Source organism: Choloepus didactylus, chromosome 2 (assembly GCF_015220235.1).
Source record: "Choloepus didactylus isolate mChoDid1 chromosome 2, mChoDid1.pri, whole genome shotgun sequence".
Lineage (NCBI taxonomy): Eukaryota > Metazoa > Chordata > Mammalia > Pilosa > Megalonychidae > Choloepus > Choloepus didactylus.
Window position 1 is genome coordinate 7,876,772 of NC_051308.1, and position 18,208 is coordinate 7,894,979.

The 18,208-nt window shown below is 40.2% G+C and overlaps 1 protein-coding gene across 1 annotated transcript in view; it reads right to left on the reverse strand.

Moving 5' to 3' along the window:
- Nucleotides 1-233: 233 nt before the first annotated feature.
- The window catches only part of NOX3 (NADPH oxidase 3), a 62,193-nt gene continuing 44,218 nt past the window's right edge, over nt 234-18,208 (reverse strand). Inside the window, exons 11-13 of the mRNA XM_037810902.1 lie at nt 14,645-14,791; nt 10,882-11,006; nt 234-552 (exon numbers count right to left, since the gene is read on the reverse strand). Of these exons, the coding sequence (XP_037666830.1) occupies nt 426-552; nt 10,882-11,006; nt 14,645-14,791 (399 nt within the window). The 3' untranslated portion in view covers nt 234-425. The remainder of the gene's footprint in view (nt 553-10,881; nt 11,007-14,644; nt 14,792-18,208) is intronic.

The following is an 18,208-nucleotide window of genomic DNA, read 5'->3' on the forward strand; positions in this document are numbered from 1 at the left end:
ATGTTTGATGTCAAGTTAAGCATGAATTCGAGTTGAGGAAAGATGAAGTGTGTCAAGGATTAACACCTACACCCCCACAGGCCAATCTAGCTATTGGATGGACAGTGGGCCAAGAATGATTTTTAAGTTTTTAAATTATTGAAAAAAATCAAAAGAAGACCTTCAGGACACACAAAAATGATTTGAAATTAGATTTCGGTGTCCATAAAAAAAAGTTTTATTGGAACCCAGTTGTGCCATTTGTTCATATATTGTTTGTAGCCGCTTTTGTGCTGCAGCAGCAAAGCTGAATAGTTGTGATAGTGACCACATGGCCTGCAAGTTGAAAATATTTATGATCTGGCCCTTTTACGGAAAAAGTTTCCTGATCCCTGGCTTAAATGATTACATTCACTTAGGCAATGCATGGATTTTACCTATGAGGTCTAGAAGCTTTCTTTGTTGTAATAAAAATGAACACCCCTAGGGTCAGCTGATGAATATAAGCGGCACATCTTTCGAAGGGTCTTTGAGAGAGCTTTGGGTCCACAGAAGAACACGCCAATGTTGCTGCTGCAGTAGGGATAAGAACGAGAAGAGTGTTACACAGAGGTAAGGCTAGCCAGAGGCCAGGACAGAATTACACAATTAGTGGCATGGTTGTGGTTGTGATTTTTTTTGTGTGTGTTTTCCTCATCCCCATCCTCTCTTCTTAGATTCCCTTTTCCAACTTTGAGCATCATGTTCGCTAATCGGGTTTGGGGAGTGCTGTTATGCGCTGCATTGCACAGGCAAGTGGGTGCAATATGGCTGAGGCTGGAGGGGGCTATGAAGACTGAGGATGGGATTGGGATGTGGAGACGACAGAGCCTGGAGTTTATGCCAATTGACCTTGCTTAGGGTCCTCATGGATCCAGGACTAGAATGCAAACTCTCTGAGGGCAGGAATCTAGCCTATCTTACTCATGGCTGTGGTCAATTCTTGTTTGTTGAATGAATAAGTGATTCTGTTCCTTATTATCTGTGTGGTCTTGGGTAAGATGCTGGAGCTCAGTCTCTGAGTGTAAAACAAGGATAACCACAAGGACATGCTATGTTTTTTTGAAAGCAAAATGAGATAACGTACTCAAAAGGGTATTATAAGGGCTGGGTATTACTACTCTTCTGTTCAACCTTGCCTTTTTATAGATAAGAAAATTTATGCTAATTAATAGCTACTGAGTTTGTTTCTCATCTTGGAAACACTTTTATTTTCAAAGAAAGCCAAAAGGAAGAGTTGGAAAGGAAAAATAAATTTCTTTTTTTAAAATGTAGTCATCCAAATGTGATTATCTCTAATCATGATGTTTGAAAAACTGTGTTAAGGGGATATATTTGCATTAGTGCCTGTCCCAGGGCTTCTCAAATCCTTTGTAACCATGGCCACCTGCTCTGCTTATGCATAAAACACCGTGTCCTGGTGGTAGTTCCAGCTCTCTCTGGAAGTTGGATGAGCTACTCTCGTCAGGGACTTACAGAGACCATATCCTTCCTCCTCTTGAATTTGCTATTCCTTGTAAAGCAATTTTCCAACCTCTGCACAAACTCAGCTAGTTACTTTAGGCTAGATCACAAGTTCTCAAACTCTGGTATGCCTAAACTCATCTAGGCAGATCATTATGGAGATTCCTAGGCTTTAATCTAAGGAATGCATTGAAAAAAATGTTCGGTCCTGTACTCTTATCTTTTTTATCTTGTGGCAACATATATGTAACATAAAATTTGCCATTTTAACCGTTAGTGTAAATTGTACACATTTTAAGTCTCCAATTTGGCTGCATTAATTACGTTTGCAATATTGTGCCACCATCAACACCATCCATTACCAATTTTTTTTTCATCACCCCAAATGGAAACTGTACCCATTAACCAATAACTCTCCATTTCTCCTTCCTTCCCGTCACCCCCACTCCTGGTAACCTCTAATCTACTTTCTGTCTCTATGAATGTGCTGATTCTAGATATTTCCTGTAAGTGGAATCATACAATATTTGTCCTTTTGTGTCTCACTTATTTCACTTAGCATAATGTTTCCAGGTTCATCCAGGTTGTAGCAAGTATCAGAACTTCATAAGGAATGCATGTTTAATAAGGACCCTGGATGATGCTGAGTCAGATGGTCTGGTGAGACACACTTTGAGAAACATTGTCTTAGAGAAATTCTTCGGAGCCTAAGGCAAGTCCCTGACATCCCCTCTTTTTCTTCATACCTGGCTTGCATTGAGAAGTGCCTATGTAGCCTTATTCTTCTTAGCTTATGTATTAACATGGTTCTCTGCCATGCATCATACCCATATTTTACTGACACATAGGATTTTTTTTAAACAAAATGGACTGTTTTCCAGAACCATAATGTCCCTGATAGAAATTGATGGCTTAAACCCAGTTCAAACTCTACCTTCAAAAAGACTTTTCAAACCACTTCATTTGCAAAGGAATTCATGTTTAGAATGTGTAAGTGCTATTTTTAAAGATAGCCTTCCCACGGCTAAATTCCAGAAAGTTCTTTTACAGAAAATATTTCCATTGAAAAATATGAGCTGTGACTTAGTGAAGCATTCTCAGGTGTTTATGGGGGTGATATAATGCCATGGTTAAGAGTGTCCTTGTTCCATCCCTTTCTTGCTGGGTAACTTTGGGAATGTTACTATTTCTCAAAGCCTCTGTTTCCTCATCTATATAATGGGGAGGATTCTAGTACTAAGATCCTAGAATCTTTACGAGGATTAGACAAGGCTTTGCAGGTACACCTTTGAGCCCTGAGCTCTTGGCACCTGTTAGCTTACAGTCTTACCCCATGTGATGTCTGCTGTTAAGTCTACCCGTTCCTGGAAGCTGAACAGGAGATGTCATGTGGGGTGTTAGGCCAGAGGCAATTACAGACTTACTGGAATCAGCACTATATTTTTTGAGCTCTGGACTGATGCATTTTGAATGATGTTAGCTGGGTCAGGCAAGACCTTTCCCATAAAGGACTCACAGCTTTGCTTTGTGTCTGGTACCAAGCTCTCCTGGCATCTCTTTTCAAAGATGCCCTCATGGGTGGTGATATTTTTCCATTAGAGTAGGTGTCACCAAAGAGATTGCCCACTGGTCCATTCCTAACAGGCTAAGACTGCCCTTTGATTTGCAGCCACAGGAACTGTCTGCAGAACCTGGCAATGCTCTATAATGCTGTGCCTTTAAGACTCCATTTCAAAGGGTTCCAATTGCTGGCTGGCAGGTGTTCCACTAGTGGCCACCAGCAGTCTACAGCTGCCTGGCCTTTTTTGAAGATGTGTTGATTATGCCACACAGCTAAGTACATGCTTTTCTGAACACAGGGTCCATAACTGTCATGTTTACGTAATCACCAAATGGTCTCACAAATGCCATGTGCTGTCTACCATGCTCTCTGTGCACCACTGGCCCCACATGTGCATTTGCTTGCTTGCCCTGCTTATCCTCCTCAGTATTTATGATTCCAACTATGGAGTCTTCACCTCATGAGTGCATACTGTGAGACACAGAGCCAAGCCTCTTCCCAAAGTGATTAAAGCACAGATGTAGTAGGGTTTCTTTTTCTTTTATGAGACAAGGACAAGTGCTACAACAGATCCCTATTGGGATTGGTAAAGAAAAAATTCTTTTATGAAATTTAATTACCCATGATTGCTTAGAATAATAATAAAAAAGGATTCTCTGCAAAAGAAGTCTGAAAATGCAAGGCATTATTCTTCAGCTTACAGCCTGAAAGCTGCAGAGCTGTGCACTCGCACAAGAAGCTGGATCAGGGACAACGTTTACGGCATTGATCAGTGCGGGCTGCTGACTTTGATGAAAAAAGGACAAATTTTACACAGACTGCAAAGATGGTTAAGTACATTAACAGCATTTTTTTCTTTTAGCTTTGATAAACAACAAAGACAATCCTCCTTTCCCACCCTCCCCTCTTTTTGCTAAATAACTACTGTGCTCTTCTCTCTGGGGCTGATGCATTTTCCAAAAACAGTTCAGCGATGCCACGCATGAAGGGCATCCAAATATCCCCCACCAGGAGGTTTCCATCCAGCAGCTCTATGGAAGTGTGCGTGCACCCGGGAGTAATCCTACCACCTCGCTGTCCCCAGGTTCTGCTGCCTTGAGTCCCTCTCTCTTTAAATTGTATGTTTGCTTTTATGTGTTGGCTTTTATGCTCAGTAAGTTATAACCCTGTAGGGGCAGACCCTAAACCCCATTAAAAAAAAATCAAATTACTTTATACCTCAAGTGGATTCTGCAAATAAAATTGATAAACAGAAGCTTCCCGTGGATTTATGGGAGCTTAGCAAGAAGACACAAGAGCAAAAGACTCTGTATCAGACAATGGACACAACTTCTGGGTAATCTTTCCAAGTGAATGTCATCAGAAATGCCTCCAAATGATTCATCGCATAATTATATTTTGTATAACACCTTCTTTTTCATATCCACAGATGATAATTGTGTTGGCCATTTTTTTTTTTTTTAACCTATCTCCCAGTCAATTCATAGCAGTCTGCCAGTTACTCTTTTCTGGGTCCTAATTACTCAGTTGTCCGTTAGGAGCTATAGACGTCCCTGAATGCTCACCATTGTGATCCCCTCCTGCCAGCTCCCACCAACTCCAGTTTCTTTGGCAACCAGAACTTTTGTCCCAGCTTCCTTTTCCTTCTCATTCCCCTTCCATTTGCTAAATTCTGGCAACTCTGCTAGGCTCTGAGGTGCATGGGTCAAGCGGAATAGGAGAGAAAAATTAAAGCAGTTGACTTGTAGCTTTGAGCTCAGAGAAAGGTAGTGCCATTTTTCATTAAATCCCCCTTTCTCCTATAAAACACAAAAATATAAACCTTCACACATAAATATTCTGGTCTTTTGCCATAATTAACAACCTGATAGATAATACTATCAGAGAAACCTTAACACTATAAAGATAAATCTGCCTTATGCTCACCCACCTCCCTAATACCTCCTACGACAAATGCAGTAATGCAAATAATTTTCATTGAATCTTCACTTGATTATAACCTGGATGGCAACTGGTGGAAGGGTACTATTTAAATATGAAAAAAAAAATCACATTTAGTATTAGGTATATGATAGCTCTGTTCTCATGGAGTTGTCATTTTCATTTTTCCATGTAAGTCTATTTCTTTGAGAATTCTGAACATTTTGTCATATAATGAAGGTTTTGGATATCCAGTTAGATAGAGGGCTCCGTACGCTCTAATCAGAATGCAAATTTCTTAATATCACTTAAAAACATTTTGCACATATGCACATACAAATGAGAATTGAAGGGTGTACACACAGCAAATGTGGATCCAGATGGACACATTTACTCAACTTAGTATAAAGGTATTTTTACATCTCTGAAAACAATGGGTGAGCTAAAAAATATCCATGCAATATGGATTAGAAGCCCCCAGTCATATGGTAAGCCAGTGCCTTTCTTAATCATTGGGTTGAACTGTTCTAACAAATAGTAGTGCTCTTCTATTCTTTATTTTTTTTCTTCAAGATAAAATAAACACTTCTATTGAACTTATTACAAAATGGCCAAATCTTCAAAATATTTATGGTAATTAATTGCTGAAAGTTTTACACCTACAAGGCACCATGAACTTATTAGTAGATAAGTCAAGAGTGGCAAACTATAAATATTATCTAAAGTGTAAGATGAAAGATATAAATCCTATGGAAAATCATTTTATTCAACTAATTAAAAACAACTAATCTACAAATCCAGAAGGCTGAGTTTATGTACAATGTGTGTTTATCAAAAAAGTAGCTAGATGTGACAGAGATATATTTATTTTCATTCTGTCTACCTTCTCGGAAAAGGTTCCCTAATTTTTTGAACATTTGTCTAAAGCTTAGGAACATATTGAGAAAGTTTACCAAAAAAAAAAAAGAAATACAGCTTCCATTTCTATAAAAAACACACATTTCTATAGACTGGTAAGACATAGATGTCAATGAATGTATTTAATTAACCTACTACATTTTAATTAGGAGAATGATTTCCACTGTTTTTGTGTTTAGAGTACTTCTCTGTGCTTGTCTCACTTAAGAAATATGCAACAATTGTTACACACATATGAGTTTGGGCATATCGATAAAAGACTTACTTTTAACACATCCACTTATTATTTGTTGATCATTTTTAAAAACTATACTTGTGTTTTTGTAATACAGCTGATATAATTACCAAAATCAATTGCAAACAAAAACAACAGAGCACGCCTTCCTATTTTCTACTTTCAGTCTTTGATCTATTTTTAATTTTTTCTTCCCCTTTCCTTATTGGTATTCATTCTGTTGTCCATCAATTTGTTTCTCTAGTACTGTTATTTGTGCAATTTCCTGGTTCCTTTATAGTTTGCACTATTCTCTTTGATCTGCTCCCTTCAAGCTTTATTTTTGGTCCTATTTTTCATGTTCTATAAAAAAATGCTTTTTCCCTTTTCCCTTTTATTCTTTTTATTTAACTCCTTCTTCTTAGAACAAGAACGAACTTCTGCTTTAGTGAACAGGTAAATGTTTTTAAAAGAGTGAGTCCTAAGAATCCTTGACTTTGCAAGGCCTATGAATAGAAATGGTTGAGAGCCTACTTCAAAGCCCCTCGAGAACAAAGAACCTTTTCTGAGGCCACTAACAGATCCACCAATTCCTTCTGACCCATCTTTGCCAAAAGATATGAGCTAATGATAAGTCAGACCTCTCTTACATGCGTAGCCAAGTAGGCTTGGGAACAAACATCTCCTTGACATAATAAGGGGAAAACAGACTGTTAATCTTTTTAATAACCATCTTGAGGAAAATTAATGTTACTTTGTCCTTTGTGCAGAACAGTAATTGGATTGTGTGTTTCATTTATATCTGGACAAAGGCCAGGATATTGAAATACTTCTTAATATTAGATTTTCTTGTTTAAAAATTAGATTTTATTGGCATTCTCTTTCCGAGATTTCTTCATTAAAAGCTTCATTAAACATAAATCTTCTTTTTTACACAGCAGGAAACAAAATTATCTTAAGGGGGTCATTTTAAAAAGTCCTTTGGAAGGGTGGCGCTCAGATCTTCACTGGTGACATCCTTTTCCCAGGGATCTGGTATTCCAGGGATAAACTGGTAATTGACCTTTGGCTATACATGCCCCTATATAACAAGTTGTCATGCTTTAAAATCTAAGGCTATTAAAAATATGCTACTTTCAAATTTGGGGCTGGGAAGTTGGCTGAAGAGGTTTGATTCAGTGATATCCAAACCTTGGGGGCCTCCTCTACTCTGGAAAAGAGAAGTCACCCATCAGGGAGAAAAGTTAATAGAGATTCTGTGTTGAAAAATTATATTGGGCTTGGGGTGTATTTGTGGACTTAACTTTGATTATGGCCTCTGGAAAGGGATGAACACACTCCTCACCTGGGCAATAGGAAAAGTGACAGCTAGATAGTCCCTCTACCTTAAAACTGTCCTCTACTCCTCACTCTCTGTGAAAACTGGACAGACTCACTTCTCAGTGCTGTGCAACAGAATTTTCTGGGCAGAGTTTGTGCAAGCTCAGTCCCACACTTGGTCTCTTGACACTCCGTGTTCCTAGCTCACACCTTTCTGAGGGAAAGGAGATAATTAAATGGTTTGGTTTGAAAGTCCTTTCCCACTGGGCTGCAAATTTCATATGCAATAGAAATAAACAAATACAATGTGTAATGTCAATCAGGGACAATCAGAATAAAGAGTGGTATTACGTATGAGGACTTCTAACTGGGATCCACGTGTCTGTGCCCTAATCTTGCGAAGTGGGGTATATCATTCCAGGATAATGGAAAACTGAGTTTAAAACATTTACCAAATGAATACACTATTATTCCAAAATGAGAAAATGGCAACTAAATAAACCTCACTGTGACATTGTGAGCTTTTTTAACGTTTTGCTCATTTTCTATCTTTAATCTTTTGAAGGAAGCCACAGACGAAATTATCTTGTCTCCACCTCTGCACAAGTGGAGTGCGAGATGAAGGTGGTAGCTTTCAGAGCTTAGAGGAGGCTGTAGTTCTAGAGGTGATCCTGAATCAAGAAGGAATGGGTATTGAGTATGGAACAGAGAGCAGCCAGATTCAGAGGTTGCAGACGCCAGGGAAAGTTTAAAGCCTCATGTCTGGAGAGAAAGAGTTGAGTCAGAAATAAGTTCTAGGCAAAGTGTCAGCCAGAGTCAAGAGGCAAAATGAAGCAAGTGAGTTTTGGGAAGTGGTGCCTGGGAAATCCCAGGGACCAACTGCCATGGTGGTTGACTGGTTCTCATAGGGCCTCTGAGGGTAAGCCCTGGTAGGGTCAAAGAGAGACTTAAGATTGGGGAGCTGATCTATTCACTCTCTCCTCTAACCCTGAGGCAGAGGGGTAAGCTGTTTTGGGGCTTTGCTGTTGGAAACCTTTAACTTTCAAGGATGACCCAAGGATAGGAGTAAGTCCCCATAAGCATCCCTTCAAAGTGCCTCTTTGCTAGGCTGATGCTGGGTGTGGGGCAGTCAGGGGCCTGGAACCTCCTCAGTGAATCCTCCTGTTTTGGGATCAAGGTTTCTTGGGCAGGTGTCTCGGGCACAAGGTGTTGAGGAGCTCTGCACAGGGTCTCACAGTTTAAGCAAAGTGAATTCACATGGATGGAGTCTACTGGAATTGGATGAAAACTCAGGGAAGATTTGGCAAGACAGTAGGGAAATCACAGGAGATACAGAAGTAGTTAGAAACACCCTACTAGCTGTTTACTCTTTATGGTTTAACAATGAAGTGGACAGATTAAAAGTCAGGGTATAGAAGACCTAAATGCCATTATTAATAAGGTAGATATGATTAACATATTGAATACTGTAAACTGAAACTAGAGTATATATTTCTCTGTCCTACAAATATTGTGGTTCTTGGAACTCTTGTCTTCCAGTATTTGCTTCTTAGTCACATCACCCAGTTTCGTGGCTCTCAACACAGTTTATAAGCTGCCAGCTCCCAAGTGGGGTCTCCTGCCTGAACTTCTCTGAACTCCTAAATCATATTTTTATCTGCCTAGTGGACATCTCCACTCAGATGAGTAACAGGCATCTCAAGCTGAATGTGTCAAAAAGTTGAACTCCTGATATCCCTCCTGGCAGCCTGCTGCTCTTACTGTTACCCTTTCATTAATGAGTGGCAACCCCATTCTGGCTTGGGCCATGCCTTACTGCCAGCCAATCAGGACGTCTTGTCAGCTCTACCTTCCAAAAATATCCAGAATACAACTTCTTTTCACCACCTCTACTGCTGCCCCCTAATCCAAGTTACCCCCATGGTTAGGATCTCTCTTCCTCTATCGGAGGCCCCTTACATGCTGTCCTCTCACAGCAAATATCCAGAATACAACTTCTTTTCACCACCTCTACTGCTGCCCCCTAATCCAAGTTACCCCCATGGTTAGGATCTCTCTTCCTCTATCGGAGGCCCCTTACATGCTGTCCTCTCACAGCATCCAGAGAGATCCTGCTAAACATAAGGCAGATCACCCTTTTGCTCAAACTTTTAAGTGGCTCCCCTTCTCAGAGTAAAATCTGAAGTCTTAGAATGAGCTGGGACTATCCCCCCACCCCTACCCCTTACCCCGTTACCTCTTCATCTCCCTCTCCTGGCTACTCTCCCTCTCACCCTCTCTGTCCAACCTCACTGGCTTTCTAGATCATGCCAGGAATAGCATCTGTTGCCACAGGGCCTTAGCATGAGCTGCCCACTGCTGTTCCCCAGAAGTCCTCACGGTATACTCCCTTACTTCTTTTAGTCCTTTCCTCAAACATGGAAACTATTCTTTAAAAGAAGACAATATTGGACATGCTGATGCTCAAGAGCCATAGAAGATTTAGACTGACTTAGGATTTAGGGGATGTATAATAACAATGAAAACTGTTTGCATTAATGCCTTACACCTTCCCAAGCTCTTCAATATGCTATATATTATTTAATTACGAAAATTACATTGTAAGTAGTTATCATCACCCACATTTTACAATGGGGGAAACAAAGCTCAAATAAACTACCTTGCTCAAGGTTGTACAACCAGTAACCTCCAGAAAAAGGAGGTTCAGACTCCATGTCTGTCTTGTAGTACCCGAGCCAGTACTCTACAACCCCCCCATTTAAGTTTATTTATAATGAAAACAATAATGACAGTGATAATAAAGATGATGGTAGCTAATATTTACTGAGTACTTACTCTGTTTAAAGCGATGTTTTAGGCACTTTACAAGTGTTAACTCATCTAATCCTCACAGAACCCTAGCAATATTATTATTTGCAGTTTATAGAGAAGAAGACTGAGTCATCGAAAGGTTAAATAACCTGCTTATGGTAAACCAGTGCTAATGGCAGAGCTAGGCTCTTGGGCTTCATATCCTGAGTTCTCAACCACTCTCCTAAATCCCTGCTTGGTACAATGACATTTTCTATCTGCTTTGGCTAGCCATGCTAGATACAGTTCATAGTTGGGCATAAGTGAATTATCCAGTTGGGTAGTTAGATATCCACTGTGTTCGCCAAAGATTTCTTGAATATATATGTAGTTTAAGAAATGCCACCTTTAAAGGGAGGATAAGGGACAATTCTCAACTTAACCGAAAATTGATGGAGGTTGTATGCCAGTCAACTGGTCACATGCCTGTCAAGTGGAGGTTTGTGTTTCTTGAAATAAAGGAAGACCATCTTTTCCAAGGTAATCATTCTATCTCTTAACAAAAGGCCCAGTTCTGCAGATTAACCATTTAGAGCCCAATAGCTTTCCATTTCAGCAGCAACTTGTATTTCCCCAGGGAGGCTTGGGGCAGGCAGAGAAAAGCAAGCTTGCTTACCTGGGGTGATTGTAGGCTATCTGCCTGAACTCGCTGTTCCAGTTCGGTCTTCCATAGAAGGTTTTTTGCTTTAGGCCTGTAATCACGTCAGTATTTTCATCCCAGTGTAAAGCTATGTGAACAGCCTAAAGCAAAAACAGTGGTATCAGAAGACATTTGGAGAAATAAATAGGTACCTTCTACTAAATAAAGGATGAAGTGAATACACGTGTATGTAGATTTCATACCAAAATGCTTTTTACAGTGCTGCAAATGCTTATCATTAGTATCAGATATCAGGGACTCTGCCCTGTAGGGCAGGCATTATGTCTCATTTGTCTTTGTACCCTGCCTTGGGTCTATTAAAACAAGATGTCTTATACATAGTGAGTGTGCACTGACATCTGTCTAGAAAGAATATATAAATATTTTTTATGGATGAGAGTAATATCATAAATATGGCTAAGGGAAAGCAAGTACTTAACTACTTCCTTCTGTCTTCCTTACTTCTCAAAAATAATCTCCACCTGCTGTCTCCACTCACTGCATGTTAAATCTTGGAGATGTGAAAAGGCCATTGCCAGCTTAAACACAGAGCATGGGTTTACCCTTTTGGGCTAAGTTTGCTCTTGCCCTCTGTCTCTTCTTGCTCCTTCCTGATCAGTCTGGGTAACAACACTGCTGGACCCATCTCCTATCCCCAGGTCCACTCTGCAAACTTGACCATGCCTTATCAGCAATCTGGGAGGGTAGCCAGGTTTGGGGAGGTGGAGTGTCCCAACAGGCCAGTTGACCAAGGTGCATGCCAATCTCAGAAACCCAGGCTGCAAGGAAATTACCATCAGGCAAATCTGACTTCAGATTGAAGGCTACAATTGCAATAGAGTTTAAGAACCAAGATTCCAGTGCAAGAAGAAGGTGGAGAAAATGGCAAGAGTAGGGCAGGACTCTCTTTTTAGGAGGTTTATCAAGATAAAGACTGAAGCTCCAAATAAGAGACAAGGATACAGAATAAAAACTGAGGTGGTGGTTGAGGACTAGGGTCGGAAACCAGAAGAAGCCCTGTTAACAGAACTGGAAATCAACGTCAGGGTTGTACCAGCCTCCAATTTAAGGTGGCAGTATTGCATGCCCACAACTCTCTTGCTTAGCATTAGGATTGACGAGATAAGGCTGCCAGTCAATCCCTTTCCATCAACTACCAAATCGAATGACCCTCTTTTATTCTTGGCTGAACACTGCTTCTTCTTAGTTCTATTTACATTACGAAATTGTAGTTTTTCTACTTCTCTCTGACACTCTCTCTGACACTTCTTTTGATACAAGGAAAAAACAGAGTTTTTTTTTTTCTTATCATATTCTTCTATTTTAAAATGTACCTGTCCTCCAAGATTCTAGTCTCAGCTCCCTGAACCTCCTTTGCATCTCTCCTCTTCAAAAAGCTTGTATTTTCATGGGCTCCATTAGCATAATCTACAACGATGAGTCCAAACTTATTTTCTCTCCCAGACCTTCATCTTCTTGCTCAAGTCCTGCACCTCAAACTTCCCATTACAGATTTTTATGTACAATTCTTATGATTACTTCTAGATGATCCTAGAAAGGAATAAAGCATCCCACTTCCCAAATTACTTATTTTTATTTACTTCCACACACCGTTCTTGAGTGACTACTATAGGCAGATGGTGTACTAGAAACCGAGCGTTAGAAAGAGCAAGAAGATAAGAGATGGGGAACTAGTAATCTAGCAGAAGGGAAAGCTCCTACAATATGAATCAGGCTTTTCTACTAGAAATAGAAACAAAGTTCTCCGGAGCAAGGGCAAAGCCCCAGGTCATTCTAAGAGAAATGGGGAGGGTCTTACTGGGTACTGGGCTTTAAAGAATGATTTCTCACAGGAGGCAGTGGGGCAGGGGCAGAAGGCATTAAGTGGCATCAGGCAGAGAGAACACTATGAGCCAAGACATGGAGGCATGAAAGTGCACAGCATGCTGGGAAAACACATCATTTGGAGGCTCAGGCTCACAGAGGAAAATGGTGGGTGGTGGGATACAGCAAGTGGGTATGGATCTGGTTGGGAAAGGCCTTAAAGTACTTGCTAAGAAGTTTCAGCATTTATTCAAAAGGAAAAAGTATCACTAGCTACTTAAATTGGTGGTACCGCTGAGCTACCAATCACTGATTGTTCAAACATTTGGAATTATATTTGTTCCACATTTCTCAGTCCAATGTTCAATTAATCTCCAAACCCTGTTGATTTGCTCTTTATAATACCTCTCCCATCTGTTCCTTCTGTTCTTGTCATTCTGCCACTTTGAGGTTGTTGAATTCAGTTTAACAACTGGCCATTTCTAAAAGAGCCTCTTGATTCCTTACTGGCAGAATGCACCAATTTTTTATTTATTTATTTATTTTTTATGAAATGTTCAGATGAGTGATTTCCTGCCTGAAGTTTGGAAGTCTAAAGTATTTCCAACATGTCATGGCAAAAATTTAAGAACATGTTTAATTTACTTGTATTAAGAACAAAAGTACGTTTTATAGTGTAGTCTTGGAAAGGGCAGAGATGGGATGGGGCATGGTTGTGTACTCAAAAAATCAACCAGAACCTCAGTGTTATATCTCCTAAATGCCTGGGAATGTCTGAGTGGACACTTGGGATCAATTCACTTTAGGAGCAGGAGAGCAAGCACAATATCAGAAAGCAAAAAGCAAAAGCTGTTTCTGTACTTCACCAAATGGATCATTAGTCAAAAATCCCATCTGAATAAGGAAAATGTTTGCTTGGAAAACATAATTAACACTATTTAATTCATTAAAATATTTCAGCCTAGTTCTCAAGAAATCTATATTTCAAATTATCCCAGAGGAATAAGATATTTAAGGAGAACTGCAAATAAGACCATAAAAATTCATTTAGCTACAGAATTTCAAGCAAAGTCTTATTTACAGAAGCACAGACCCAAGTGACAACAATGTTCTATAGTTGTGTGTGTGTGTGTGTGTAAAAGAGAGAGAGAATTTATTTGTAAATTTAGCAATTAATGCAAATCTCGATGCAGACTTACTTTTCTTAAAAGTAAATATTAATAATAGCTGCTATAGAGTGTTGATTAGAACATACATTCCATAATCTAATAATCACTTCACAGCTAACTCCCATACTTAAGGGTTAAAAAAGAGTTAAAATGCAATAGTCATTATTCAATATTATTAGTATTAAAATGCTACCAAAATGCAATATTTTGGTATGCATTATTTTTGGTAAACTCAATCTTAGCATTTCACTAATAGAGCAAACCACAGAACACCTGCCAAAACACAAGATCCTCTTGATCTTAGGTGAATAAAAATACATGCACCCAATTTATAGGAACTCCTTAAGAAAAGGAAATCTCTTAAATCCTATATTCATAATATTTATTAATTCATAATAATTATTTTCTGTGGAAAATTACATACTTTACAAAATTTTGAATGAAAATACTTGGGAACTTTTTTAATTTAACTTTGAACAACTTGAAGCATGGAACTAGAAACAATTAGGAGCTTAATTAGATGATACAGCCAATCAATAGCATTCATTTGATGACACTCTTAAAATGACAAATGCAACTTTTAATGACATAATTTATCTTGGATTTCCAAATTTGGATTGTTGTCCATTCACCAATCTGTTTATTTTGTTTGCTAGTCCTCAGCAAGATAACTGGAGGTATTCCTCTACTCTTCTATTATTAGACAGATTAGGTAATACTGCTCATTCTTAGAGTTTTATCAATACCTGATTTTCATCCCAGCCAGTAAGAAATATATGATAACTCAGAAAGTGAGTTTTCCCTTTCTCGGTCATTTGTGTTTCCAGCGAGAGTAAGAGATCAGCAAACCATTCAAAAGCCCTCGAATCCCGGCAAATCCAGTAGAAATACACCTGTAGAGAAAGAAGGCAAGAGAACTGATCTGTTCCTCTTTTCCTAATGTGCTGATAATCACAGGCTGCTTTATCTCCATTTAAATGATTTGAGCCCAAATGGGCACTTTTGCAAAATAGCAAACTTCCCTCTGCCAGTGAACAAATGGCCACACTGTGATTTCTTTTGAAAACATTCACATTGTGTTTGAAAAAGCCCAGAGTGAATTCAGAGAGGCAGAGCCTCTGGGCTGCTGCCAGTTTCTCTGGAGGAGCACACTTCTGGCTGTGCTTCGTCAGAATAAGATTAATAATCATAACTAGCTGTGCCTTTCACTGCCCCCAAAGGGGTTAAACCATGAGACCAATCCCCTTCATCTTTACTTAGGACTTAAGCCCAGGATTTTAACTCCATTCTCCAGAGACCCCAAAGGCTTGTGCACTAATCCACTTCACCAGCCGCCACCTCTGGAGAGTGGAGATTATGGTAATTGTAGAATCAAGCCACACCGGCCAGAAATCTCTCCTCAGCCAGTCATGTCAGTGTCCAAGACCGCTGCTGGGTGGTGGCTGTGTTTGTGTGCAAATGCCATAATGAAATGATGTCTTGGGAGATTCTTTTTTTTTTAAACTGGAGGCAAGAGTTCTCTGTTTAGTGAATGGTATGAGACAAGAAGTAGTCTGGGCTTACTAAAATAAAGGCTCAGTTTTTGTGCTCTGAGTTTCAGATGACTGTATGTAGAAGAAATGACAATAGACAGATGCATTTATTCTTCTGATTTTTCTCACACTCTTACCCTGCTTCCCACTCTCTCCTGTACCCCTTCCCCAAAGAAACATCATTTAGGCTTAACAAAGTCTATGAAGTGGCAGTCTCCATTCTAGGGGCTGCTTGGTGTGTCCCCACAGGGAAATATCTTCTCTGATGGCCAGTCAGGTCCCCTGCCTTCCCTTCTCTGCCAGCCAGCCTGCAAGTTCATAACCATATAATAAAACTCCTAGATAAGATTAAACCGTCAGATTAAATTCATGATGAAACAATCAGGGAATGTATTTCAAGTCTAAACGTCTTGCCTATTCTGTTCAGGTATCTGCATGAATTTATAATGTTCATAGTCAGAAAGAAGAAAAGCTACTCAGGGTAAGCTCTTTTCTCTCAAGAATCAGAGCCTGCCTATCTGTTGGACAGCTGCTACTGGGAGAGGCATTTTCAATATTCATCCCAGGGTAAATGATCCCTCTGTCCCCAGTGATGACTCTGTCAAAAGGGGTGCCTCTCTCTCTCTTCCTGACCCTCATCCCTTTCTGGAGGTCACCAGTCCACACCCCAGAGATTACCAGTCTACCGCATGGAGGTTACCACTCACAACCTGGAAGTCACCAGTCCACACGCTGCAGGTCACTAGTGCACACCCTAGAGGTCATTAGTGGACACCCTGGAGGTCACCAGTCCACCCCCTAGAGGTCCACCAGTGCACACCCTGTAAGTCACCAGTGCATACCCTCGAGATCACCCATCCACACTCTGGAGGTCACCAGTTCACACTCTGGAGGTCACCAGTCCACACACTGGAGACACCAGTACACACAGCATCTCCAGGTAGCAGACCTGTAATGTAAAACTGAGTCGCTGATTCCTTCTTGTGAAGAACCCCATGAAGCTCCCACAAGAACTGTAGTCACGCTCACACATCCATTCATTGGTTCAGCAAACATGTATGCCATCCTACTCTGACGAGTACTGTTCTAGACTCTAGATCTGGAGTTTACATTTCAAAGGGAGAAGAAAGAGAATAAATAAATACATAAAATATATGTCAGATAGTGGTAAGTGGTATGAAGGAAAACAAGGCAGGCTGGAAAGAACTAAGATATTAAGTAGACTGGTCCAGGAAAGCCTCACTGAGAAGGCGACATTGAGAAAAGACCTTCTGAAGGGGATGAGAGAGTCACACGGTCAGGGGAAGAGCTCCATAGATGGAAGGAACAAAAGGTGCAAAGGCCCTGAGGTTGACTTCTTAAGGAAGAGCCGTGAGGTCGGTGTGGGTGGGGTCTGGTGAGTGAGAGGGAGAGCAGCAGGGGATGACATCAGGGGCAAAGGCTGGGGAGGCGTGGATGTTGTAGGGCTTTGGGGGCATTGTGGGGATGTCGACATTAGCTCTGAGTGAGCTGGGAAGATGCTGGGGGTGTTGAGGTAAGTTTTGGAAGGATCGCTCTTGCTGCTGTGTTGAGAATAGGCTGGGGGCTTGGGGGTTGTAGTCAAGAGTGGATGAATGGAGAACAGTTAGTTAGGAGATGGATTTTTCTTCCTGTGTTGGTGATGAACATTGCCTTCTTTTTCTTTCCAGTTTGTGTAGTGTCTAAATCTGAGTTAATCTTTGAAAACCTTGGCTCTCACTTTAACTTGCTTTGCTTCTGATACAAATGGAAAACATACTGAATTTAATGCAGTGCTCATTTACGTACCATCCTGTCCTCCTGTTCGTGGTGGGTAGTCTGTTATCTAAGAATATTGATAGTGGCATCTGGCATAGAATGGGCATTGTTTGATTTATTTTCTATTATCTTCCTCTCAGTAAGGAACATGCTTAAAATATATTTATATATGAATAATAAACCAAAACATTTGCTTAAAAAAATTTTTTTTTCAATTTCAAATCCAATCCCAATCATCTTTACCTGAAAAATGCCCACATCTTAGCTCACTCCATACTCTAACCCTCTTCCTTTCCAACAGGAATCATTTTTGTCTTTGCTGTCCTATGGCATAGCTTTGTGTCAATGTTCCTAGGATTTGCTGAACCTTTCATACTTTTTGCTTCCTAGTAACGGCTTTGTGTGTTTTTCCCTCCATAAATGACTTATTTACTGAGATTCTTTGGCGCAAGAGGCAATGGATGGAAAATGAATAGGCTCAGTAGAAGTGCTTCGGGCAGGGAAAGAAAATAGGAGACTGAACAAAGGAAGAGGGTATTTACTTTGACTCCTTTTCATCTCTCTAATGGTGGGGTACACCAACTGTGAAAGGATAAGAGTTATACCTTTGCATTTCATCCAGTAGGGTGGACTTTGACAATGGTGGCACAAGTGTCCCCAACAAGAGGCTACCATTCTGTGCTCTGTGCTTCCCCCCTTAGTCTCCAGAAATAAAACAACCCCACAAATCAGTGACCTGTGTACAGCATGGCTTTCAGAATTCTGTACCTGACAGCAGAGGCCCCCAATATTTAAGATTACTTTTAAAAGTTTTAATAAACTGAAAGTCATCCTTAGTAAAATAACAAACATTCTGAACTTTCAAAGTAATGAAATTATTTCTTTTTCAGGTCTCATGTTCCAGTACCACAACTGCACATGTCCCTCTCCTTTTCAGATCCCCCTCAGCCCAGGCTTCTCCTTAAAAATTCTATGGTGTGGTGGTCAGGGACCAGGACAAAA